The sequence below is a fragment of the Tamandua tetradactyla genome, chromosome 13, assembly GCF_023851605.1.
Source record: "Tamandua tetradactyla isolate mTamTet1 chromosome 13, mTamTet1.pri, whole genome shotgun sequence".
Taxonomy (NCBI): domain Eukaryota; kingdom Metazoa; phylum Chordata; class Mammalia; order Pilosa; family Myrmecophagidae; genus Tamandua; species Tamandua tetradactyla.
This window is the reverse complement of record NC_135339.1, coordinates 21,567,369-21,593,165: the sequence shown is the minus strand read 5'-3', so window position 1 is coordinate 21,593,165 and position 25,797 is coordinate 21,567,369. Positions and strand designations below refer to the sequence as shown.

Below are 25,797 nucleotides of genomic sequence, written 5' to 3'. Positions count from 1 at the left end.
TCCTCAAAAATGGAAATTACACAGTCATAAGGGGCTGGTTTAACTCTCAAGGAGGGGAACCCCAACCTGAGTTCTTCTTAATAAACATCTTTGGAAAGACTTTCAGGTGTGACTGAAGACCAGCCAGGGTTGCTGTGACTACAATGAAAGTGAAAGGCGTTTTCTCTGAAGATTGTCTCCTCCCTCTTTTCCTCCAAAACTGTACAAACCCTTACTTGCCCATATTTATCACAACTCTTTTAATTTTTCTGGGTAATGGCTCTGGCTAAGAGTCTGAAGCACCCCCACTGTCAGTTCTCCAGCCCTGGGTCCCTGAGAAGACTGGGGAGCTGAAGCAGGGGCCGCCGTGCCGGGAATTCAGGACCCCCACACCCCAGCCTTACTGAATGATTTGTTGTGTGCCACTTACAGAAAGCAGCATCTGTCAGTGATGACCCAAGCTTGAGGCTTCCATTGAAAAGATAAAACACTACGGCAGGTAGCTAAAGAAATGTGGAATGCCAAAGGGAGGGAATTTGCTAATAGGAAGTGCAGACTCTCACGAAACATGGCTCTCCTGGATACTTTTCTGTGGTTAGAAAACCAGTTCACATTTTTAAATTATTTTTATAAGACTGTGACTTTCCTTTCAGACAAAGCCAAACATTTAATCACAGCACAATGCCTACACATTTAAAAATCCTCTTCTACTACCATCTTACCGAGGAAAAAAACCCACACTGCAGAAGTCTGTGTAGAAGTGTGTGCTCATCTGTAACCAATTCTGCCGAGCAGCCCTTCTCCCTCATTTTGCTGTGAAGCTAAATTCTTGGCCCTGCCAGGAGGCAGCTTTGAATCCTCTCTGCTCACCGGCACACACCCGGGAAGTTCAAGATGATTTGGAAGAAGTCAAGCTTCGGTTTCACTGTCCCTGTTCCATGAGACAAACAAAGTCACAGGACAGAGCTATTTCCAGCCTTCCCCTCTCGGTCCCCAAGTACTTCTGCTCACCCCCGTGAGGAGGGTCCTACAACCCCTTCTGGCCAGCAGCCTCCCCGTCCCCGGACTGGGCCTGTCGCCTCTGCTGCACCAGCTGCTTGTCCAGCTCTCGGAGCTGCTTCAGAAAGCCCCGGTTGGGAAGGACACAGCGGTTCTTGGCCACTTGGCGGATGGCGTCCACCAAAGTCATGTCCTTGTGGATCATCAGGTAGGCCAGGACCAGGGTCGCCGAGCGGCTGCGGCCCATGGCACAGTGAACCAGGACCTTATCTGCAGACGAAGTGGGGAGAAGAAAAACCACAGTGAGGGGCGGGCAGGGTGGCATGGCAGCCAAGGGCCTGTGTCGGCCCAAATCCAGACTCTTTTTCCCACTGTTGTATGACCCTGGGCAGGCCACCTAATGAGGGCCTGCACCTCAGCTTCCCCGTTTGTAAAATGGGAATAATAAGTTGCTGGTGTGAAGGTAATTTGTATAAAACATTTAGCACACTGCCTGGCATACACCTGAGGCTCAAGAATGGCAGATATTGTTGCCTCAGTAAGGAAGAGGAGGAGGAGGGATAAAGCTGATTCTGTCATTCCTGCCTGCCAAAGTACCTCCAAGTGAGAGCTCCTAAATCAGTGGGCCTGAGAAAGGACTCCATGGGTTTTTTTTTTAAGCTTATTTGTTTATTTTTTAATAGGGCAGCCACTAGAGCCCAAATTTCAAATGGTGCAAAAGGATACCCCTTGAAAAGCCTCCCTCCCTCCGAGGTCCTCAGTTCCCAGAAGCAGCAATTGTTACCAATTTCTTCTTCCAGAGAAGAAGAATCTGATCTTGTCCAAAGCAAGAATATATTTCTTCTCTTCTTTTTCTTGCCCACATGGTAGCAAGCTTTACACACTTTTCTATACTTTGCTTCTTCTATTTAACAATACACCTTGCGGAGCTTTGTACATCAGCATAGGGAGAGTTTTCTCTTCTTTATACTTTTTTTCTTAGGGCTGTATAGGAATCCCCTGGATGAATGAACCACAGTCAACTTTAAATGGAAATGCATTCCACGGGAGACCCTTGAATGGCCATCCCAGGCGTGGGCCGGAGTGGAATGGAGAGGAATGCCTGGTTTCTGCTCTATTTGCAGTGCTCTTGGATGTGGCTCCTGGGTGAATGGAGTGCTCCCTGCTGTCCCAAATGGCCTTCTGCCCTGCTGAGATGGAGGGCCCGGGCTGCGTGCCGCGAGGCCTTGAGGCTCAACATGCCCACAGGAGCCTGCAGGACCCTGGCCCCCCTTCTTGCAGACCTGGGCTCCCTACGCAGCTCCGCTCCTGACCACCAGCCAGGTGGCAGGGGCTCACTCGGCCTCTGGAGCCTCACAGTCCTCAGCGTCAAAGGTGAGCGAAGTCAGATCCACAGTGAGCAAAACCAATTTAGCAGAAACCACATGGTCAGGTTTTTTAAATATGAAAAGAGCTCTGCTGTGCCATGTGGTAAAGGCAGGGAATGAATATCCTTACAACCTACATTATGGTCTAGAGCAGTGGTTTTCCAAGTGGGATCCACAAACCCCAGGGAACTCCTTTCAAGGGCCCCATGAAGTCAGTACTATTTTTGAGATCGTACAATGGTGGTATTTGCCTCTTCCCTGTGTTGGCATTTGCACTGATGGTAGAAAGGTAATAGTGGGTAAAATTGCTGGGGCCTGGGTCATGGCAGAAGAGTCGTTATCTCCTTTACCACCACACAGTCTCAAGGGGGAAAAAAAAGCCCATTTCCCTTAAGAATGTCCTTGAAGAAGCAGTAAAAACTAATTTCATCAAATTTCAGCCCTTGCATACACTATGTAATATTCTGCATGTTGAAATGGGAAGTATACATAAGGCACTTTGGTTGCATACCAAAGTATAATGGTTGTCTCAAAAGAAAATATGTGGGAGCTTGAGTTGCAAGCTGAACTAGCCAATTTTTAATGAAACCTCATTTATACCCGGTTGAAGTATAAATGACAGAAGTTGAAGTATATTTATACTCGGCTGAAGTATGAATGACAGAAAAAAACATGGTTATTTAAACGTAGGATTTGGCAGAACTTTTCTCAAAAGTGAACAAAGTGAGCCTGTCTCTGAAAAAAAAAACAACTGGCAGCATTTGTTGCCAGTGATAAAATATAAGTTTTCAAGCAAAAACTGGAATTTTGGAAAACTTGTATCTTTCACTGCGAGTTAGACAGTTTCGCAATACATGAAGATTTTTCTGATAAGATACGTGGCGATATTAACAAATGTGGTTTTTTGATACAGTATAATGAAAAATTAATATTTGGAAGATCTGCATAAAACAGTGAGCCATGATTTTCCAGATGAGCAATGAAGGATATTACAAAATCTCCCTAATTGTAGTTTTGAAAATATCATTATTTTCATAAAAATGTTATGACGTGAATATGCAATGGGTTTATTTAATTATTTTTGCGTGAATAACTGTTTTTGAAAATTTCCCAGTTTCTATTTCCAATAGGGTAAATATTGAAAGATCTAACCCATAAACAAAAGCTCTTTGAAGACTTCAATAAGTTTTGAGAGCGTATAGGTGTACTGTCACCAAAAAGTTCAAGAACCAGAGGTCTAGAAAGGTCACTACAAGGAAGAAACTCTTTGGCCTTTACTGTTGTCAGCTGAGCCCAGTTAAGAAGCCATGATGGGACAGCTTCCCTATCCATTAGGCCTCGGAATGTGGCATTCCAGAGCTCCATAGTTTATCAACACACTCTATCTCATATCATCCTTGATACAATCCTTGAAGGTTTTATTTTCATTGTCCTGGCTTTACAGGTGGGCATACAGGCTGAGAAAGGTGAAATGGCTTGCCAGGGGGCACCCCGGAAAGCTGGTGCCAGCCCTAGAAATAGCTCAATGCAACATTTTCTTGAAGCCCCAGTGCATGCCGGACACTGGTCATTATGCTTAGAGACAGGGACAGAGAGCGTAATGAAATCTGGCTCTCTGGCCATCTTCACCATTGCCACCACTGACATCCCAGCGGCCGCCCTTGTGTCTGTGGGACAAGCTGTGGGACCCAGGGCTGTCCCTGTTCCTGAGTCTCGGGCCTGGGCCTGTGAGGATGACCCAGAAGACATTCCTGGATAATGACGGGTTTACGGAACATTAGTAGGATCCGAGAAGAGCTTGGCAAAGAACATTTCTGAATGGCTGTGGCTCTCCCATGTTCCTCTCACCCTCACCCCCTCACCTTACTCAGGGACCCAGGCCCTGGGCAGGAATGTATGCTGCCTTTGCTAGAGGAGAAATCCCAGAGGCCCTGACCACCAGGCACCTGGGGTTTTCTCTCCATACCCCTTCCCGCCCCAGCCTGGCACAGAGAAGTGCTCAACATATCCCTGTATCACTGTTAATTTAAATATATATGTATATTTTAATATCACGCATGAAATACAGAATTCCCATATTCCACCCTATTATTAACACCTTGCATTGGTGTGAAACAGTTGTTAGAACAGATGAAAGCACACTTTTATAATTGCACTATTAACTGTGGTTCATAGTTCAACGTGGGGCTCACTGTCCTGCACAGCTCCATGGATTTGTTGGTTGTATTATTCTGGTACCCTATGTAACAACCTGATACTTCCCCCTCCAACCACATTCAAATATATAATTCAGCATGTTAATTACATTCACATATGCTGTAACATATATTTTTAATTGAGGTGAAATGCACGTAACATAGAATTAACCATTTTAAAGTGAATGATTCGGTGGCATTTAGAATCTGCACCACCTCTGTGTAGCCGAAACATCTTCATCACACCCAAAGGAAGCCCTGTACCCACGAAGCCCAAGTGTTTCTTTTATCATAATTCCTTTTCATACATCTGCAGGAGCCAACTGGGCGCCCCTCACACCCCATCCCTCCAGCTGGCCAGCTCACAGGTGTGTAGCCAGGCCCTCCTTGTCCTTTCCCACCTTGACTTGAAAGGAGGCAGGGAGCAGGAGCCCTGCTTCTCTGCTGCTGGAGCAGCTCTGGGGGAGGTGTGCCCCCCGGGTGTGGGCATGTCCGGCCGGCGGATGTCTGTCTCTGGCATTCTAATCCCCACAGACCGTTCCAGAGGCTGCCTGGCCCCTTGCCAGCTCTGTTGATAACTAAAGCGTTTCTTCCTCTCCTGGCAAAAGGGTAATTCTTTCTGTCGTGACCAAATACTTGAAACAGACGAAAGCTGTAGTTCATTAAGCCTTTTGGGAGCCTGCAGTCTGTGAAGCAGGAAGAGGAGGAGGGAGAGGGAGGAGAGGGAGGGAGACAGGGCACCCTGGGCCGGAGCTCCAAAGCGGCCTCACTGCTGTCAGCTATGTGAGCCGCGGGTCTCCTGGATAAAGGACCTCGGTGCTCTCCGGGGGCCTCAGGTGGGGGGTTAGTCCCTCCCAGGGCCTGTCCCAGACTCCTGGGGCACCAGCTCTGTGGCTCTCTCTGCTGAGCTCCAGGCTTCGGGGCCCCAGCGTTGGAGGGTGAGGAGCTGCTGTCAGGACAGTTAGCAAAGAGACACTGGGCGAGGAGGGCTGCGCTCAGCCTGCCCCCAGCGAGCAGCTCCAGCATCGGGGAAACCAGGAGGCTCTTACCCCCTGAGGGAGACGCCAGCCAGCCCAGAGCTGGCACTCGCCGGTTCCGCGGCTCTCAGACGCCCAGACCCACAACACGATGAAATGAATAGCCTTGCTCTGCCCCCACGCTCTTCCAAGCACTTCATCGCAGCCAGTCCTCACCACAGCGCCCCGGGAGAGATGAAATCACTGTCTCCGTTTCACAGGTGAGGCAGCTGAAGTGCACAAGCGACGTGCCCACATCGTCTCCTAGGAAGTGGCAGGGCCGTAATTCAAACCCAGGCCGCCTGACGCAGAGGCCACCCTCGCAGATGCGGGGCCGCGCTGCCAGTGCGCGTGTGCATACAATACGCACCTTTACTGCAGAAGCACACGCTACTTTCTAATCTTTTTTTTTTTTTTAAAGAAATGCTGGCCACACCTACTAAAATGATTTATGACCTGCTAATAGGTCACAATCTCTGTTTGAAAAGTGCTGGTTTGGATTACATCTTGCCCCTCTGGTCTTTACTAAAAGGTGAAGTCCCACGATCTTATGAAGAAAATCTAAACCCAAAATCTCTACAGCTTGTCAAATGCACGTTCTCAGCGCTGCTGACAGAAAGGAGGCCTTTTTGTCACACAGATCAGACAGAAGGCCAGGCTTTTGTTAACCCCCCAGCCTCTTCCTTCCTCCTTGGTTTTGTGAGATGACCACGCCCTCCTCCCTCTCACTGTCTTGGAATCTGTCTTTCTCAGCAGCTGTGCAAAGACAGAGTTCACACTCCCCCCAAAACAGTCCTGGGTAGGTGGAAATCCTCAGAAAAAAGGAGACAAGGTGTGTCATCTGACCTGCTGGGGCAGGGGGTGGAGGTGGGTGCTGCAGTAAGGCAGGAGATGCTTAAAATGCTTGGTGAAAATCTGGTTTGGCGAAAGCTTAGACACACCAGTGAATCAACCTCCTGTGCAAAAGCGGACTTCATTTATTTATTCATATCTACCTTATCCATAATAGATTTTGAGATGGCTTCAAAAGCAGATCATGGACCATTTGTTTGAAAGAAAAAAAGAAAGGAAGGAAAGAAGGGGAGTGCTAATACTAAAATCTGCTTTTTATACAGATTTTATAATATCTGACCTGCAGTTTCTTAAAAGATTTCATTGCACTAAAACCACACTAATTCACCTCGGCAGACGCTGTACCAGGAGCAGTTAAGGAAGTCCAAATGGGCTTCCCATGGCAGTATTTTGTCAGTACTTTTTTGTCTGATGAAGAATGACAAGTTCAGTTGTTGTAAATCTTATAACCAGCTGGAATGACTCGCTTTCTGTGATAGTTGGTAACCTCCTGTAGGGCAAAGTATCCAGATGCTCAAAATAAGGGCACAGGGCTCTTCTATGAGGCCGAGTGGGGAAGGAGCCCCGGCGGGCAGGGGGATGTCCTTGGAACTGTCTACTTAGCTCTGTGACCCTGGGCACCCCACTTGGTTTCTCTGGGTCTCTGTGTCCCCAGCTGTCAGAGCAGGACACTGGATTAGCTCATCTCTAAGATTTTTCAAGAGCGTACACCTGGCCAAAACCAGTCAAGGACGTGCATGAAAGATGAGAGGGAGGAGGGAGGCGTTTGGCCTTTTGGCCATACTGTCCATCCACACCTCTTCCATCAAGACTGTAACAGTAAACACACAAGTGGGCCTGGCCCTAAAATGCCATCACAGTGCCAAGCAGGCTGGCAGCTGCATGCGGTTGGGTAGGCAGACTGCGCCCTGCCTTCTCCAGGCCTCCCACGGTGCCCCGTGAGCAAATGAGCATCTTGTTTTGTTATTCTCACCACTCAGGGCACAGGTTACCAACGAGGGCCGTCAGATTTATTTTGTTTGGCTTGGGCAGCACTTTAAGACCTTTTTAATTTGTTGCCAACACTTAAAAATGGAGTGATTTTACATTAAAAATCCAGATGTGAAACTTCTCTCGGAAAGAAAGAAGAATCTACCATATTCTCTCTGATTCTCCCAAGAAAAAACTTGGCTGGGGCTGAGCCGGGGTGGGGGACGGGGGGGGCTCCCCACTTAGCCACAAGCATCCCCTACCCACATACCCCCCACGTCACCTGCTGTCAGTTTCATTCATTTACACTCCCTGCTGGGTCCAGTAGAGGTGACTTGAGGGAGTGAGTCTTTAAATAGGGGGGTGCAAAAGGCACTGAGAACTGAACCCAGCCTGACCCCCTGGCAGGGAAGTCATGTCCTTCAACCTGTCCCCAGCCAGCTGGTCTAGTCCCCACACCCCCAGCCAGCCCCTTCCATCCTCTGCTTGTTCTCTGATCTGTGTTGGTCTCTTCCCCCTCCCCCCTCTCTCTGTTAGGTGCCTGCAACACCTGATCTAACAGGTGTTAGATCAGCCTCCCCTTCGGTGCTGTGTGATCTGAAAGCCCCCATTCTTTCCCAATTCGGCAGTAGGGAACAGACCCCAAAATGGCATACCAAGAATGTCATATGTGTATATCGTACTAGTTCAAAGCTGGAATATCTTTTTTTTTCCTTTTTTTACTCCCTTTGGGGATTGGAAAATTTATTATTATCATTATTATTACTATGTGTGTGTGCTGGTGAGGTTATGGGCTTCGCGGGACATAACCTCTCTATCAAACAGATCAAACAGAGTCTGCTGGGCGCCAGGGCCCGTGCTGAGTGCTTTCTGTGTGTTCCTGCTGATCCTCATTATAATCTTTCAAGGTAAATATCTTCATCACCAGATGGAGAAACCAAGGCTCAGAGAAATCACATCGTTAGTGGGTTGTGGTGCACTGATTTGAATCCAGCCCCGTCTTTCCCAAAGCCTGGCAGACCCCTTCTGTTAGAAGAAGGTCTAAGACGCAGCAAAGGTTAGTGAACACATGAACCAGAAACTGAAAGGTTGTTGTGGTATGGTTTTCTCACGTCAAATACGTTTTCAGTTAACTTCAAATTCTCTGAGGCAAATTTTACCTCCTGGTGATGTGGCAGAGTCCCGTTGCCTTATTGATCCTGCTTGGAAACCCAGGATGTATATAAGACAAAAGACGGTCTCTAAATAGACTCATAAAGGGACAACTTAGAAAGCAGGCATCCCCTCCATGAGCACGTCATGGCGTTTTCTCATCGTGACTTTGCTTTCTGATTCCAAACAATGACAAACTGCTGATGGCTCTGGCTGACCATGGGGCCAGGGACACCTGGGATGGCCAGCAAGCTCAGGGACTCCCCAGCAGACCCGCAGCAGGCCTGTCCATCAGCGAGCCTGGAAATTCCACCCTCTTGTGGGAAGAAAGAGTTTCAGTACCTGGAAACCCAGGGTTATGTGATGGCTCACAAAGGGGTGGGACTCCTGGAGAGGGGCTGAAGTCAGAGCACGGATTAGAAAGTCAAGATCCTCTGGCCTCAGCGGAATGCCACTAAAATATACCCGTAGCAATAACTAGACATATTGTCTTACCCCTGATGCACACTGAAGCTGTGCCTTTCCCTCCAAAATAGCCTTGTAGACTTTACTTGGATCGGGGCAGATAAAACTGCATTTTGAGGGCAAGGACTAGGACTGTGATTTACAAGATGGCAATTAAGGTTGATAAATGTGAACATTGGGGTGCAAAGCCCAGATTTTCTCAAAAATACTTTGCCATTTATAATTGTCAACTGTCTGGAGGAGGAGGCCTCTCTGTGGACACTGAGTGTGACAAGGAAGGACTGGGAGGTGGGTGTGTGTGGAGGTGAAGGCTGTGGGCTTGGACGCTTGGCAGAACCTGTGGTCTCCTCATGGATGCCCACTTGAGTGGGCTCTGCAAGAGTTTCCAGGCATCGGAGCTCTGGACTGCTGGTAGGATTTGGGCCCAGGTATAATGAATATCTCGGCCACATTTCTAGCTTTGAGGACACCCAGACCACCTCTGCTGTTTGAAGGATGACTGATGTTCCCTGAGGTGCAGGCCAAATGCGTGTCCCCTACACCCTCCTGACGCAGTTTCCCCAGAGCTGCAACCAAGGTCTGAATCTCATCACGCGGGCTTGGGGTGGCAGGTGCTCAAACTTCCACATCCCTGAGAGGCTCATACACAAGAGGGAGGCCATCTTAGGATGAGGCGCTTCGGGTATGGACTGGAGACCTCTGTGTGCGGGCGGAGCCATTGTGTGGGGCGGGGCGTCTCCGTGTGGACCGGCCTGGGCGGGGGCGGACCTTGCAGGGCGGGGCCTGCTGGGGCGGGGCCTCCGTGGGGGCGGGTTGGGCGGGGCGGGGCCTCTGTGGGGCGGGGCCTCTGTGGGGCGGGGCCTCGGTTCTCTTACTGCGGTCGTCGCGGAGCGCCGCGTCGATGAAGGCGGCGGCGGTGTGGAAGAAGACGCTGAGGTCGAAGCCGGGCAGGTCATCGGCCTCCACACCGTGGTACTGTATGTCCATGTCGCGGTAGTAGTCGGGCCCCGTGTCCACGTTCCAGCGGCCGTGGGCGGCGTTCAGCACGTGCGTGAAGCCCGCCTTCTGCAGCCCGTAGCGGTCCAGCGCGGTGGCCCTGGGTCCGGGGGAGAGAATCGGGTCGGCGGAGGCCCGGGGCTGCGGGGAAGCTGCTGGGCCGCCCCGGGTTTCGCCCGGCGTTTCCTGCTTCCACAGGAACCGGTCATTGCAAACTGGTCATTGCAAACGAAAGGCTTCCCTCGTCCCAGAGCCCTCCCGCACACTACTACGTGCTTCTGGCCCAGCCGCTTTGCAAAGGGAAGGAGGTGGGGGGTGTTGGTGGGCTGCTTCTCCCTCCATTCGCTCTTTCATTCACCAAATATAGCAAGGCCTAGTGCTAGGACTGCGGTGGAGTTGGACGGGCCCCTGCAGACTCGCTAAAAGGTCACCCGAACAGCCTATTAGCAGGCAAGGCTGGGTGTATCACCCACTGTGGTAGGGGAGTGGCCACCTTGCCAGCCTTTCCTCCCTGCTCTCCTGGCCTTTGTAGAGTTTGGGGGTCGGGGCTCCAATGAATGGCTTAAGGCAGATCATTCAGTGTGGGAATTTGGGGGGAGTCGGGCAGAGTTCTGGATATTGATGTTTTGTGGGCTAGGGGGGAACAATGCACAGCACAGTTGTTTGATAAGTGAGTCCTTTGTCCAGTGGGGTGAGGTCTTGGCCTGAGGAGGAGGCTGCCTGAGCCGTCTCTTGTTTGGAAGCATTGATTTCAGGGGGAGTTCTTGAAGCCCACAGTGAAGTTATGTGATTTACAGCCTTATCTTTCTGGGTAAGAATATTCAGGAACAAAGAGTAAGCCATATTGAGGAAGGCAGTCTTGGAGCATGAAGAAACTAAAAGGCAGACTGTGGGAAGTAGCAGGAGGGATTTCCATCAGGAGAGGTCAGAAGTGTCTTAGGGGAGAGGGACCTGTGAGTCTCTAGGCCGACAGCGAACACTAGATGGAGGGGAAGAAGGAGGCAAAGGCACACCAAGGAAAAGAAATAGCACAGCCTAAAGTATGGAGCCTGTTGACAATGATGGCCTTTCAGAAAACATTCATTATTTCCTATAATCAATCATTTATCCCGCAAATAATTCAGAATCTCTCACGTGCCAGGTTCTGACCTGAGTGCAGATGATGCAGAAGAGAAGAAGTTAGCCGAGGTCCCTCCGGAAGGGGCAAATGAATAAACAAGATAATTTCCCATTGCAGTAAGTGTGGTGGAAGACTTAAAACTGTGTCAGTGATACAGGAGAACTGCAGTCCTGCTTTAGAGGGGGTGGTGGCATTTAAGCTAAGACCTGAAGGATTGAGAAGGAAAGTGGCAGGGGAAGAGTTGGAGGAAAAGTGTTTCATCCAGGCAGAGAGATCAAGTGCAGGGAACAGAAAGGAGTCAGTGTGGCTGAGGTAAGCAAGGGAGAGAGTGGCCCACAAGGGAATGGAAAAGTAGATGAGGGTAGGCTCTCGGAGGGCCTGTAGCCCATGGGGAAGAGTTTGGATTTTACTTGAAGGTTGATAGGATGCCATTTTAAGCACAAGTTTTAAGCAGGAGGTGGATGCTTTCTTCTTTAGAGCTTGGGCTGGTTGCTGGGTTCAGATGTTGGAGAGAGGCAGTAGTTAAAGCAGGAAGGTCTGCTAGAGGCTACCACTGTTGTATAGCCAAGAGCTGAAGGTGGCTAGGGCGACGGTGGTGTCAGCTGAGGTCTGGACAGGCTTAGAAGACAAGTACAAGGATTCAAGATCTGTTTGGAAATAGGAGCCAGCAAAACTTGCTGATGGATTGGGAACAGGGGAAAGGAAGGGGATTAATTTGGCCAGAGCATGAGATGTGAGAGGAGACAATGGGAAGGTTTGAAGAGGAAGTGTGGGATTTGATAATGGAAGGGTGTGGGTGCCAGGATCTGTATTTGGGGATCAAGAGGCACTTTTGACAGTGTCTGAGGAAGGGTGAGCCAGTGTGGTCTTTAGGAAGACATCTACCTCAGCAGCTCCGAGACCAGCTCTACAGCCCAGGGAAGAGGTGGTGAGGGTCTCGAGCCATCATGGTAGGAGGATAGAGGACAAAGGGGCATTGTGCTCCAGTAGAGGGCTCATGCGAGGGCTGCTGGTGGAGGGGCATGGACAGAGGTGACCGCCCTGGGTGCAGACATGGAGCAGCATCCTGGGCGCAGAGGAGCCCTGTGCCAGAAACACATGGTGTGGCCCCTCGACCAAGAGCCCTCACTCTGTCGCTGGTTCTTTGGAGTTTTTTAATTTGCTAAGAGAAGAACCGGAGTGGAGCCCAGTCTTTGGAAGGAGAGACCTGAACCCAGGCATCGAGCGTTCAGAAACATATGAACACGGCCCATTGGGACTGAGGCCAGGGGAGGTGGGGAAGTGCCGCCAAGCCCCCACCCCCACCCCTCGGGCTGGCGTTCCATGCTGCCATCCTGACTGCGGAACACATTCTGCTTTCAATTTTTCCTCAGAAAGGTCTGTTTTTCATTTTTTCTTCTCGTCCCAAAGTATGTATACAACAAACATTAGGGTTTGGGGACATAGATCTGTGCTCAATTAAAAGCCTTCACTAATGCAGCCCATCTCGCTGAGTTGCAGTCAGGCTCACTTGGAGGTTGAGCTCAGTGGAAAAATTAAAATTAACTGTCATCAACAGGGAGTGCGTACCCACCGTAAAGACTGTTCTCTCTGGGTTCATCAACTGGGCTTCAACGTAGTAAAGGTGGTGTGAATAAATAATCATTTGCACCGTGCTGCTTTGGGGTCAAGGCTTAGGCTAGGTAAGACTCCGTGCATGACCCCTCAGTGTTCACCCCGCAGGACTGGCTTTGTGGGTCGGAGGGAGGAAAAGTGACTCTTGGGGGCGACCGGACCTGGTGGGCTTCCGAGGTCCACCACAGGCCCTTGGGGTCTCTGGCTGCCCGGGCCTGCGAGGGGAGGTGGTATCCTCACACGCCATGTGGGATTTTCCCCCCTAGCTTGGAAAATTCAGAGTCCAACTCAGGGATTGGGAGAGTATCCAAGGCAGAGTGGGAATCCACAAGGAAACAGAGTGACTCTTAACCCAGATGAGCTGTGATAGAGGCAGGAGGGACAGCACACCTTACAGGCCCATCTCAGCTGGGCCAGCCACCCAACTCAGCAGTTACTGCTCAGGGCACAGGGGTATCAGAGGATATCTGGCCCCAGGTATTGTTTATTATTATTATTTTTAATTTCAGGGCCACCTTCTCAGATGTGTTACATGGCAAAGGGACTAAGCCACCTGTGGGTGTTTTAAGGTGATGGCACAGAAAAAGAGGCTTGTGCCTCTCTTCTGGGCCCATTTGCTCCTTATGTGAAGGAGTAACAACTTCAGAAGAAATACAGACTAAGGAATTTGCTTCTAGAATCTAATGCTGCAGAGAGGTTAGTTTCTGGTTGTTTAAGGAAAATCTTCGATGTAACCAATCTGTTCATTACAAAAATAACACATGCTCATTGCATAAAACATTAAAAACATATGACCTCCCACACACAAAATAAAAAATTACCTGTATTTTTACCATCTAGAGAAAAAGACAATTAATTTTTGATGTCATATCCTATTGTTTCTCTATGTATAGATGTGTATATTTTATAGAGAGTTTTTTGGGGGGTGGTGGGGGTGGGGCAAGGTACTGGATATACAGTTTCAAAAACTTTGACATGGTTATATATAGTAAACATCTTCCTGTGTCTATACATGGTCTTCAGCATGGTTTTAATAGCTGCTTATTTTTCTGCAATACAGGTTGTTCTAGTTTGCAAGTTGCCAGAATCGCTTTTAAAAAGAAACAGAATGAGGACTTCCGGAGAAGATGGCGGCTTAGTAAGACGCGTGGATCTTAGTTTCTCCTCCAGGACAGCTACTAGGGGAATAGAAACGATACAGAACAGCTCCCAAAGCCACGACAGAGATAAAAAAGACAGTGTACCCCATCCTGGAACGGCTGGCTGGCTGAGAGAACCCGCTCTGGTGAGATCGCCGAGGGGCGCGGGCTTCACCGGGCGGGGCGGCAAGCGGCCGGAGTCACTCCCTTCCCCCTTCCCGGGCCGGCTGGGAGAATTGGACAGGCGGTCCCCTCAAACCGCGGCGGCTGGCGCCCACACCATGCGCGGCCCCCTGGACCAACTGAGAGAATTGGATCGGAAATCTCCAGGCCACGGAGAAAGGTGACGGGGGGGGGGGCCCTTCCAAACCCGTGACTCCCCGGGAACGTGCACTCTCCCGGGCGGGCCGCTGCCACTGGCGCCCTCCCACCACGCTTGGCACCCCGGGCCGATGAGGAAATTCGGACGGGCACTTTCCCGGGCTGCGGCGGCCAGCGACCCTCCCCGTGTTCGGACCCCGGGCCGGCTGGCACTCTTCCAAGCCGCTTCGGCTAGCGAACCTCCCGGACGGTGAGAGTTTTCCAAAGTTAAAGGACCCACAGCACCTTTTACTGGTGGGACCCGCAGACAAACGTGTGCCACGAGCGCCACCTACTGGGCAGGATAAGAAAAACAGAACCCAGAGATTTCACAGAAAAATCTTACAACCTTGTTGGGTCCGACACCCAGGGAAATCTGACTAAATGCCCAGATGCCAGCAGCAGAAGATAACTGTCCACGCTCAGAAGATTGAGAATATGGCCCAGTCAAAGGAACAAACCAATAGTTCAAATGAGATACAAGAGCTGAGACAACTAATGCTGAATATACAAACAGAAATGGAAAACCTCTTCAAAAATGAAATCGATAAACTGAGGGAGGACATGAAGAGGACATGGGCTGAACATAAAGAAGAAATAGAAAAACTGAAAAAACAAATCACAGAACTTATGGAAGTGAAGGATAAAGTAGAAAAGATGGAAAAAACAATGGATACCTACAATGATAGATTTAAAGAGACAGAAGATAGAATTAGTGATTTGGAGGATGGAACATCTGAATTCCAAAAAGAAACAGAAACTATCGGGAAAAGAATGGAAAAATTTGAACAGGGTATCAGGGAACTCAAGGACAATATGAAGCGTACAAACATACATGTTGTGGGTGTCCCAGAAGGAGAAGAGAAGGGAAAAGGAAGAGAAAAACTAATGGAAGAAATTATCACTGAAAATTTCCCAACTCTTATGAAAGACCTAAAATTACAGATCCAAGAAGTGCAGCGCACCCCAAAGAGATTAGACCCAAATAGGCGTTCTCCAAGACACTTACTAGTTAGAATGTCAGAGGTCAAAGAGAAAGAGAGGATCTTGAAAGAAGCAAGAGAAAAACAATCCATCACATACAAGGGAAACCCAATAAGACTATGTGTAGATTTCTCAGCAGAAACCATGGAAGCTAGAAGATGGTGGGATGATATATTTAAATTACTAAAAGAGAAAAACTGCCAACCAAGACTCCTATATCCAGCAAAATTATCCTTCAAAAATGAGGGAGAAATTAAAACATTCTCAGACAAAAAATCACTGAGAGAATTTGTGACCAAGAGACCAGCTCTGCAAGAAATACTAAAGGGAGCACTAGAGTCAGATGCAAAAAGACAGAAGAGAGAGGTATGGAGAAGAGTGTGGAAAGAAGGAAAATCAGATATGATATATATAATACAAAAGGCAAAATGTTAGAAGAAAATATTATCCAAACAGTAATAACACTAAATGTCAATGGACTGAATTCCAAAATCAAAAGACATAGATTGGCAGAATGGATTAAAAAACAGGATCCTTCTATATGCTGTCTACAGGAAACACATCTCAGACCCAAAGATAAACATAGGTTGAAAGTGAAAGGTTGGGAAAAGATATTTCATGCAAATTACAACCAGAAAAGAGCAGGAGTGGCTACACTAATATCCAACAAATTAGACTTCAAATGTAAAGCAGTTAAAAGAGACAAAGAAGGACACTATCTACTAATAAAAGGAACAATTAAACAAGAAGACATAACAATCATAAATATTTACGCACTGAACCAGAATGCCCCAAAATACGTGAGGAATACACTGCAATCACTGAAAAGGGAAATAGACACATCTACCATAATAGTTGGAGACTTCAATTCACCACTCTCATCAATGGACAGAACATCTAGACAGAGGATCAATAAAGAAATAGAGAATCTGAATATTACTATAAATGAGCTAGACTTAACAGACATTTATAGGACATTACATCCCACAACAGCAGGATACACCTTTTTCTCAAGTGCTCATGGATCATTCTCAAAGATAGACCATATGCTGGGTCACAAAGCAAGTCTTAACAAATTTAAAAAGATTGAAATCATACACAACACTTTCTCGGATCATAAAGGAATGAAGTTGGAAATCAATAATAGGCAGAGTGCCAGAAAATTCACACATACGTGGAGGCTCAACAACACACTCTTAAACAACAAGTGGGTCAAAGAAGAAATTGCTAGAGAAATTAGCAAATACCTTGAGGCGAATGAAAATGAAAACACAACATATCAAAACTTATGGGACGCAGCAAAGGCAGTGCTAAGAGGGAAATTTATTGCCCTAAATGCCTATATCAGAAAAGAAGAAAAGGCAAAAATTCAGGAATTAACTATCCATTTGGAAGAACTGGAGAAAAAACAGCAAACTAATCCCAAAGCAAGCAAAAGGAAAGAAATAACAAAGATTAGAGCAGAAATAAATGAAATTGAAAACATGAAAACAATAGAGAAAATCAATGAGGCCAGAAGTTGGTTCTATGAGAAAATCAATAAGATTGATGGGCCCTTAGCAAGATTGACAAAAAGAAGAAGAGAGAGGACACAAATAAATAAGATCAGAAATGGAAGAGGAGACATAACTACTGACCTCACAGAAATAAAGGAGGTAATAACAGGATACTATGAACAACTTTACGCTAATAAATACAACAATTTAGATGAAATGGACGGGTTCCTGGAAAGACATGAACAACCAACTTTGACTCAAGAAGACATAGATGACCTCAACAAACCAATCACAAGTAAAGAAATTGAATCAGTCATTCAAAAGCTTCCTAAAAAGAAAAGTCCAGGACCAGATGGCTTCACATGTGAATTCTACCAAACGTTCCAGAAAGAATTAGTACCAATTCTCCTCAAACTCTTCAAAAAAATCGAAGTGGAGGGAAAACTGCCTAATTCATTCTATGAAGCCAACATCACCCTCATACCAAAACCAGGCAAAGATATTACAAAAAAAGAAAACTACAGGCCAATCTCTCTAATGAATATAGATGCAAAAATCCTCAATAAAATTCTAGCAAATCATATCCAACAACACATTAAAAGAATTATACATCATGACCAAGTAGGATTCATCCCAGGTATGCAAGGATGGTTCAACATAAGAAAATCAATTAATGTAATACACCATATCAACAAATCAAAGCAGAAAAATCACATGATCATCTCAATTGATGCAGAGAAGGCATTTGACAAGATTCAACATCCTTTCCTGTTGAAAACACTTCAAAGGATAGGAATACAAGTGAACTTCCTTAAAATGATAGAGGGAATATATGAAAAACCCACAGCTAATATCATCCTCAATGGGGAAAAATTGAAAACTTTCCCCCTAAGATCAGAAACAAGTCAAGGATGTCCACTATCACCACTATTATTCAACATTGTGTTGGAGGTTCTAGCCAGAGCAATTAGACAAAAAAAAGAAATACAAGGCATCAAAATTGGAAAGGAAGAAGTAAAACTATCACTGTTTGCAGACGATATGATACTATACGTCAAAAACCCGGAAAAATCCACAACAAAACTACTAGAGCTAATAAATGAGTACAGCAAAGTAGCAGGTTACAAGATCAACATTCAAAAATCTGTAGCATTTCTATACACTAGCAATGAACAACCTGAGGGGGAAATCAAGAAACGAATCCCATTTACAATTGCAACTAAAAGAATAAAATACCTAGGAATAAATTTAACTAAAGAGACAAAAAACCTATATAAAGAAAACTACAAAAAACTGCTAAAAGAAATCACAGAAGACCTAAATAGATGGAAGGGCATACCGTGTTCATGGATTGGAAGACTAAATATAGTTAAGATGTCAATCCTACCTAAATTGATTTACAGATTCAATGCAATACCAATCAAAATCCCAACAACTTATTTTTCAGAAATAGAAAAACCAATAAGCAAATTTATCTGGAAGGGCAGGGCGCCCCGAATTGCTAAAAACATCTTGAGGAAAAAAAACGAAGCTGGAGGTCTTGCACTGCCTGACTTTAAGGCATGTTATGAAGCCACAGTGGTCAAAACAGCATGGTATTGGCATAAAGATAGATATATCGACCAATGGAATCGAATAGAGTGCTCAGATATAGACCCTCTCATCTATGGACATTTGATCTTTGATAAGGCAGTCAAGCCAACTCACCTGGGACAGAACAGTCTCTTCAATAAATGGTGCCTAGAGAACTGGATATCCATATGCAAAAGAATGAAAGAAGACCCATATCTCACACCCTACACAAAAGTTAACTCAAAATGGATCAAAGATCTAAACATTAGGTCTAAGACCATAAAACAGTTAGAGGAAAATGTAGGGAGATATCTTATGAATCTTACAATTGGAGGCAGTTTTATGGACCTTAAACCTAAAGCAAGAGCACTGAAGAAGGTAATAAATAAATGGGAACTCCTCAAAATTAAACACTTTTATGCATCAAAGAACTTCATCAAGAAAGTAGAAAGACAGCCTACACAATGGGAATCAATATTTGGAAACGACATATCAGATAAAGGTCTAGTATCCAGAATTTATAATGAGATTGTTCAACTCAACAACAAAAAGACAGCCAACCCAATTACAAAATGGGAAAAAGACTTGAATAGACACCTCTCAGAGGAGGAAATACAAATGGCCAAAAGGCACATGAAGAGATGCTCAATGTCCCTGGCCATTAGAGAAATGCAAATCAAAACCACAATGAGATATCATCTCACACCCACCAGAATGGCCATTATCAACAAAACAGAAAATGACAAGTGCTGGAGAGGATGCGGAGAAAGAGGCACACTTATCCACTGTTGGTGGGAATGTCAAATGGTGCAACCACTGTGGAAGGCAGTTTGGCGGTTCCTCAAAAAGCTGAATATAGAATTGCCATACAACCCAGCAATACCATTGCTGGGAATCTACTCAAAGGACTTGAGGGCAAAGACACAAACGGACATTTGCACACCAATGTTTATAGGAGTGTTATTTACAATTGCAAAGAGATGGAAACAGCCAAAATGTCCATCAACAGAAGAATGGCTAAACAAACTGTGGTATATACATACGATGGAATATTATGCAGCTTTAAGGCAGGATAAACTTATGAAGCGTGTAATAACATGGATGGACCTAGAGAACATTATGCTGAGTGAGTCTAGCCAAAAACTAAAAGACAAACACTGTATCGTCCCAATGATGTGAATCGACACTCGAGAATAAACTTGGAATATGTCATTGGTAACAGAGTTCAGCAGGAGTTAGAATCAGGGTAAGATAATGGGTAATTGGAGCTGATGGGATACAGACTGTGCAATAGGAATAGATACAAAAACTCAAAAATGGACAGCACAATAATACCTAATTGTAAAGTAACCATGTTAAAACACTTAATGAAGCTGCATCCGAGCTATAGGTTTTTGTTTTGTTTTGTTTTGTTTTTTTTGTTCTTACTATTATTACTTTTATTTTTTTTCTCTATATTAACATTCTATATCTTTTTCGGTTATATTGCTAGTTCTTCTAAACCGATGCAAATGTACTAAGAAACGATGATCATGCATCTATGTGATGATGTTAAGAATTACTGATTGCATATGTAGAATGGTATGATTTCTAAAAAAAAAAAAAAAATAGACAGCACAATACTACCTAATTGTAATGTAATTATGTTAAAACACTGAATGAAGCTGCATCTGAGCTCTAGTTTTTTTTTCTTATATATTTTTGTATTTTTTATTTTTTCTCTATATTATCATTTTATTTCTTTTTCTGAATCGATGCATATGTACTAAGAAATGATGATCATACATTTTGTGATGATGTTAAGAATTACTGATTGCATATGTAGAATGGAATGATTTCTAAATGTTGTGTTAGTTAATAAAAAAAAAAAGAAACAGAATGGCTTTTAAAGAGGAAAATTTATTAAGTTGCAAGTTTACGGTTCTAAGGCCATGAAAATGTTCAAGGCACCAACAAGAGGTTACCTTCACTCAAGAAAGGCCGATGAAGCTCAGGGTTTCTCTCTTAGCTAGGAGGGCTCGTGGTGACGTCTGCTAGCTTTCTCTCCCAGCTTCTTCTTTCACGAAGCTCTCTCAGGCGTTTTCCTTCTTCATCTCTGAAGGTCTCTGGCTGTGTGGATTCTATTGGTTCTGGTTGCTCTAAGCTTTTTCCAAAATGCTTCCCTGTTAAAGGGCCCCCAGTAAGCAATCTCACCTTGAATGGGTGGAGATGCATCTCCATGGAAAGCATCTAATCAAAAGTTACCACCCAACAATGTTGAATGAGGATTAAAAGGCATGGCTTTTCTGGGGTAGACAATAGATTCAAACCAGCACACAGGTAAATCCAAATTTTGCCTTACCAAGTTCCTCTTATTTTTTGACATTTCTGTTTTCTCTGTCTCTCCCCCCCCCCCCACCCCACATTTTAGGAAACATTGTAAATAAAAAACTTGACTGTGTTTCTTTGGGCATATCTCATCTATATTCTTAGTGATTTTTAGAAGTGTAATTATTCATTCAATGGCTATGAACATTTTTAATGCATTTTATACTCAATAATAAACTACTGTCCAGAACGCATACTCAGATTTGCATTCTTATTTTTTTCTTTGATAATTTCATAGGCAAAAAAATAAACGGTGCCTCAAAAATAAATAAGTGGTGTCTCATTTTCATTAATTTGCTTTAGCACTGAGGTTGGACATTTGTTGGCCTCGTGCAGTTTACATATGAAGAACATATGTCCCCATTTTTTTTTTTTACTAATCCTCTCTACCCTTCTCCCTTATGATGAACCTCTGGCCTAGCTTTGGGTTCTCACTCTAGGTTATAAAGAAGTCAAGACATCAGCTTCTTTCTTGAAACACCCAATTTCCCAAGTCAGGGCCCTTCCCTTCCTCCTTCTCTGGTTGATCCCAGCCTACTTCTAGCCCCTTTAGAGTCCCTCCCTAGAACTTGCTTCAAGGCCCCACCCTCGATGAATGGCAAATAAGAGCACTCTCCGTGAGTGCTGACTCCTGGGGCAGCACTTGTCCCTAACATTGCAGTCTTGGAGATCCCTTGGCATGCTCGGGACCCCCAACCTAAATCCTTTAGCATCTCCCTGAAAGCCTGGTTTCCCCTGAAAGCCCTTTTGTGGAGGGGACGAGGGACAGGCCTTGACTATTTAACTCTGCTCAAACCCTCCACCAGCCTCCACCCAACCCTCCACCTGGAAGAGGAAAATGGGCTGTTCTTCATGTTCTCAGGGCTCCACTTTGGACATTGAAGAAATTCCACCAATGATCGGGATGGCTCTCCACACCTTGTGTCTGCTGAGAATCTGACGAATTTCCCACACCTCGTCGGGAACTTCTGATCCCCGGTGACCTGTAGCATGGAATCTGGCACCTTATTTATTCTGATGTGTGAGACGCTCCGGTGGTCCCCTATTATTTTGTGGATGTGGCCCTCACGGTGACCTCCTCCTGGGGACCTTGACTGTGCCTCCTCTCAGCTCTCGGTTGGTGCTACTGGGTTCCCAGCCTCCATCCTTCATCCTCTGTTATGTTTTTTTCTCAAATGGATTCCAGACCTTTTCTCAACAGAGTTCCTTTGTGTGCTGGTTAAATGTTGGGGGCTGGGGCACCTTCCCAGACCTAGGGAGGGCTGTACGTCTGGAAGTGGGGCCTGGCGAGTCTGCCTTTTTCCCAAGCTCCCCAGGATGTTCCTCCTTGAGGACCACTCTGAGGATCACTGCAGCCGCTCCTCTACCTTCTGTACCGAAAGGACATTCAGTCACTTACCTCCCTTCAGAGTCATGGGCGTCTTAGACCCATGCTTTTGCCTAGCCCATTTCTACCTGCAGTTTCTTTCAGAACCACACCCAGTGGTCCCCACATCCAGTTTACTGTTATTTTCTCTCAATCCTGCTGCTCTTTCTGGATTAGCGGCCAATCTTTCTAGTAGCCAAGTCCAGAAATCTTGGATATCCCAGCTCTTCCTTCCCTTTATCCCTCCAGCTAGTTGCTCACCAAGTTCTCTGGTTCCAAACTGTTAGTAGTAAATATTTCAATCCATTGCCCCATCCTATGCAGTTCAAGATCTTCTCATCTCTCAATATGATCATTATGGTGTTTTCTAACTAACCAGGTTCTCTGCCCCATTACCCTCCCTCGTTGCTTTCAGAGTTCCCTTCCTACCACCCCCTGCTTACAATCCTTCAGCCACATCCTAGTTCCCTAAGCAGACTCCCAAATCCCTCAGCCTGGCAAAGGAGCCATCACCACCTGAGCCCTGACCAGCTCCTCACTCTTCCACAACCAGCCACCTTGAACTCTGGCCCTTCCCTGAACATGCCTCATGCCCATCTCCCTCTGTGGGTTTGCACAAAACACCCTGTGTCTACAACACCCTTCCTCTTCTTTTCAGACTTAGCTTAAATGTCACCGCTTCTGCAAAGCCAGTCACACTGTCCCAGGCAGAGTTACGTGATCTCTTTGAACTTTATGCAGCTATTGCTAGCATAGGCATATTAGAGAGTGTTATAATTATTTCCAAGGTGCTTTATTCCCTGCTTACTCCCTGAGTAAGTAAGCATCTCTCCTAGTCTTTATTCCTTATCAGTGTTTAGCATGGTGATGAGTACACAGTCAGTGCTTAATAAGTATTTATGGAATGCATGTATATATTTTATCTCCAAAACTGCACTGAAACTTGCTTGTGGGCAGGGATTGCAGATTATATTTCTGTACCTTTTGGTGCCAAATTAAATGGCAAAAATGTAATTGTAGGTGGATTTGAAATGGGGGGGGGACATTTCTGAACTTTTAACCTGATATGAAGATGAAATTTACTGGTGTGCTGATTTGAAAGGTTTATGAACCCTAGAAAAGCCATGTTTTAATCCTGATCCAGTTATGGGTATTAACTTTTGATTAGATGGAGATGTGACTCCACCCATTCCAGGTGGGTCTTGATTGGTTTACTGGAATCCTTTGAAAGAGGAAGCATTTTGAAGAAAGCTTCAGTACGACGAGAGAGCCTTGACAGAGATCCAAGAGAGCCATGAGAACCAGGAGAGCCCACACAGCCAAAGACTTTTGAAGATGAAGAAGGAAAACACCCTCAGAGGAGCTTCACAAAACAAGAAGCTGGTCACCTGGGACAGAACAGTCTCTTCAATAAATGGTGCCTAGAGAACTGGATATCCATATGCAAAAGAATGAAAGAAGACCCATCTCTCACACCCTATACAAAAGTTAACTCAAAATGGATCAAAGATCTAAACATTAGGTCTAAGACCATAAAACAGTTAGAGGAAAATGTAGGGAGATATCTTATGGATCTTACAACTGGAGGCGGTTTTATGGACCTTAAACCTAAAGCAAGAGCACTGAAGAAGGAAATAAATAAATGGGAACTCCTCAAAATTAAACACTTTTGTGCATCAAAGAACTTCATCAAGAAAGTAGAAAGACAGCCTTCACAATGGGAGACAATATTTGGAAATGATATATCAGATAAAGGTCTAGTATCCAGAATTTATAAAGAGATTGTTCATCTCAACAACAAAAAGACAGCCAACCCAATTACAAAATGGGAAAAAGACTTGAACAGACACCTCTCAGAAGAGGAAATACGGATGGCCAAGAGGCACATGAAGAGATGCTCAATGTCCCTGGCCATTAGAGAAATGCAAATCAAAACCACAATGAGATATCATCTCACACCCACCAGAATGGCCATTATCAACAAAACAGAAAATGACAAGTGCTGGAGAGGATGCGGAGAAAGAGGCACACTTATCCACTGTTGGTGGGAATGTCAAAGGGTGCAACCACTGTGGAAGGCAGTTTGGCGGTTCCTCAAAAAGCTGAATATAGAATTGCCATACGACCCAGCAATACCATTGCTAGGTATCTACTCAAAGGACTTAAGGGCAAAGACACAAACGGACATTTGCACACCAATGTTTATAGCAGCATTATTTACAATTGCAAAGAGATGGAAACAGCCAAAATCTCCATCAACAGAAGAGTGGCTAAACAAACTGTGGTATATACATACGATGGAATATTATGCAGCTTTAAGACAAGATAAACTTATGAACCATGTAATAACATGGATGGACCTAGAGAACATTATGCTGAGTGAGTCCAGCCAAAAACTAAAGGACAAATACTGTATGGTCCCACTGATGTGAACGGACATTCGAGAATAAACTTGAAATATGTCATTGGTAACAGAGTTCAGCAGGAGTTAGAAACAGGGTAAGACAATGGGTAATTGAAGCTGAAGGGATACAGACTGTGCAACAGGACTAGATACAAAAACTCAAAAATGGACAGCACAATAATACCTAATTGTAAAGTAATCATGTTAAAACACTGAATGAAGCTGCATCTGAGCTATAGGTTTTTGTTTTGTTTTGTGTTGTTTTGTTTTGATTTTACTATTATTACTTTTATTTTTTTCTCTATATTAACATTCTATATCTTTTTCGGTTATGTTGCTAGTTCTTCTAAACCAATGCAAATGTACTAAGAAATGATGATCATGCAGCTATGTGATGATGTTAAGAATTAATGATTGCATGTGTAGAATGGTATGATCTCTAAATGTTGGGTTAATTTCTTTTTTTCTGTTAATTAAAAAAAAAAAAAAAGAGAAGGGATAATTGGAGATGAAGGGATACAGACTGTACAACGGGACTGGATATAAAAACTCAGAAATGGACAGCACAATACTACCCAATTGTAATGCAATTATGTTAAAACACTGAATGAAGCTGCATGTGAGGTATAGGTTTTTTGTTTTTGTTTTTTTTGTTTTTTTTTTCTTTCTATTATTGTTTTAATTCTTATTCTGTTGTCTTTTTATCTCTTTTTCTAAATCGATGCAAATGTACTAAGAAATGATGAATATGCAACTATGTGATGTTATTAAGAATTACTGATTGTACATGTACATTGAAATGATTTCTAATTGTTTTGTTAATTCTTTTTTTAATTAATAAAAAAAAAAATGAAAAAAAAAAACAAAAAAAAAAAAAAAAAAAAAAAACAAGAAGCTGGAGAGAAAGCTAGCAGATGTTGCCATGTTCGCCATGTGCCCTTCCAGTTGAGAGAGAAACCCTGAACTTCATTGACCTTTTTTGAACCAAGGTATCTTTCCCTGGATGCATTAAATTTGACATTTCTATAGCCTTGCTTTAATTTGGACATTTTCACAGTCTTAGAACTGAAAACTAGCAACTTACTAAATCCCCCCTTTTTAAAAGGTGTACTGTTTCTGGTATATTGCATTCCGGCAGCTGCAAACTGGAATAACTGGCCTTCTACCTACTTGGGTGCTCTTGCCTCTTGCTGATGATGAACCTGTTCATTCTTGAAAGCCCTCCAGGGCAGACAGCTGGAGGTTATAAGCTTAAACTGTTGCATGAATGGAAACTACTGAACTTCTGGGAGCCTCCATCTTCTTTATTTGTTAAATAGAACCAATCAGACTGGCAATGTTTTTCCTCAAAAGGGTCTTATAATGTTAAATAATACAATATTCAA

General features: G+C 44.9%; 1 protein-coding gene across 4 annotated transcripts in view; it reads right to left on the bottom strand.

Moving 5' to 3' along the window:
- Window positions 1–479: 479 nt before the first annotated feature.
- DUSP29 (dual specificity phosphatase 29) overlaps window positions 480–25,797 on the bottom strand; it is a 52,331-nt gene continuing 27,013 nt past the window's right edge. For 3 of the 4 annotated variants that reach the window (XM_077124854.1, XM_077124855.1, XM_077124852.1), the window contains 2 exons: window positions 9,870–10,090; window positions 480–1,248 (listed from right to left, as the gene is read on the bottom strand). In XM_077124854.1, coding sequence (XP_076980969.1) covers window positions 1,007–1,248; window positions 9,870–10,090 — 463 coding nt within the window. In that variant the 3' untranslated portion in view covers window positions 480–1,006. The remainder of the gene's footprint in view (window positions 1,249–9,869; window positions 10,091–25,797) is intronic. The other variant, XM_077124853.1, reaches the window with a different exon arrangement.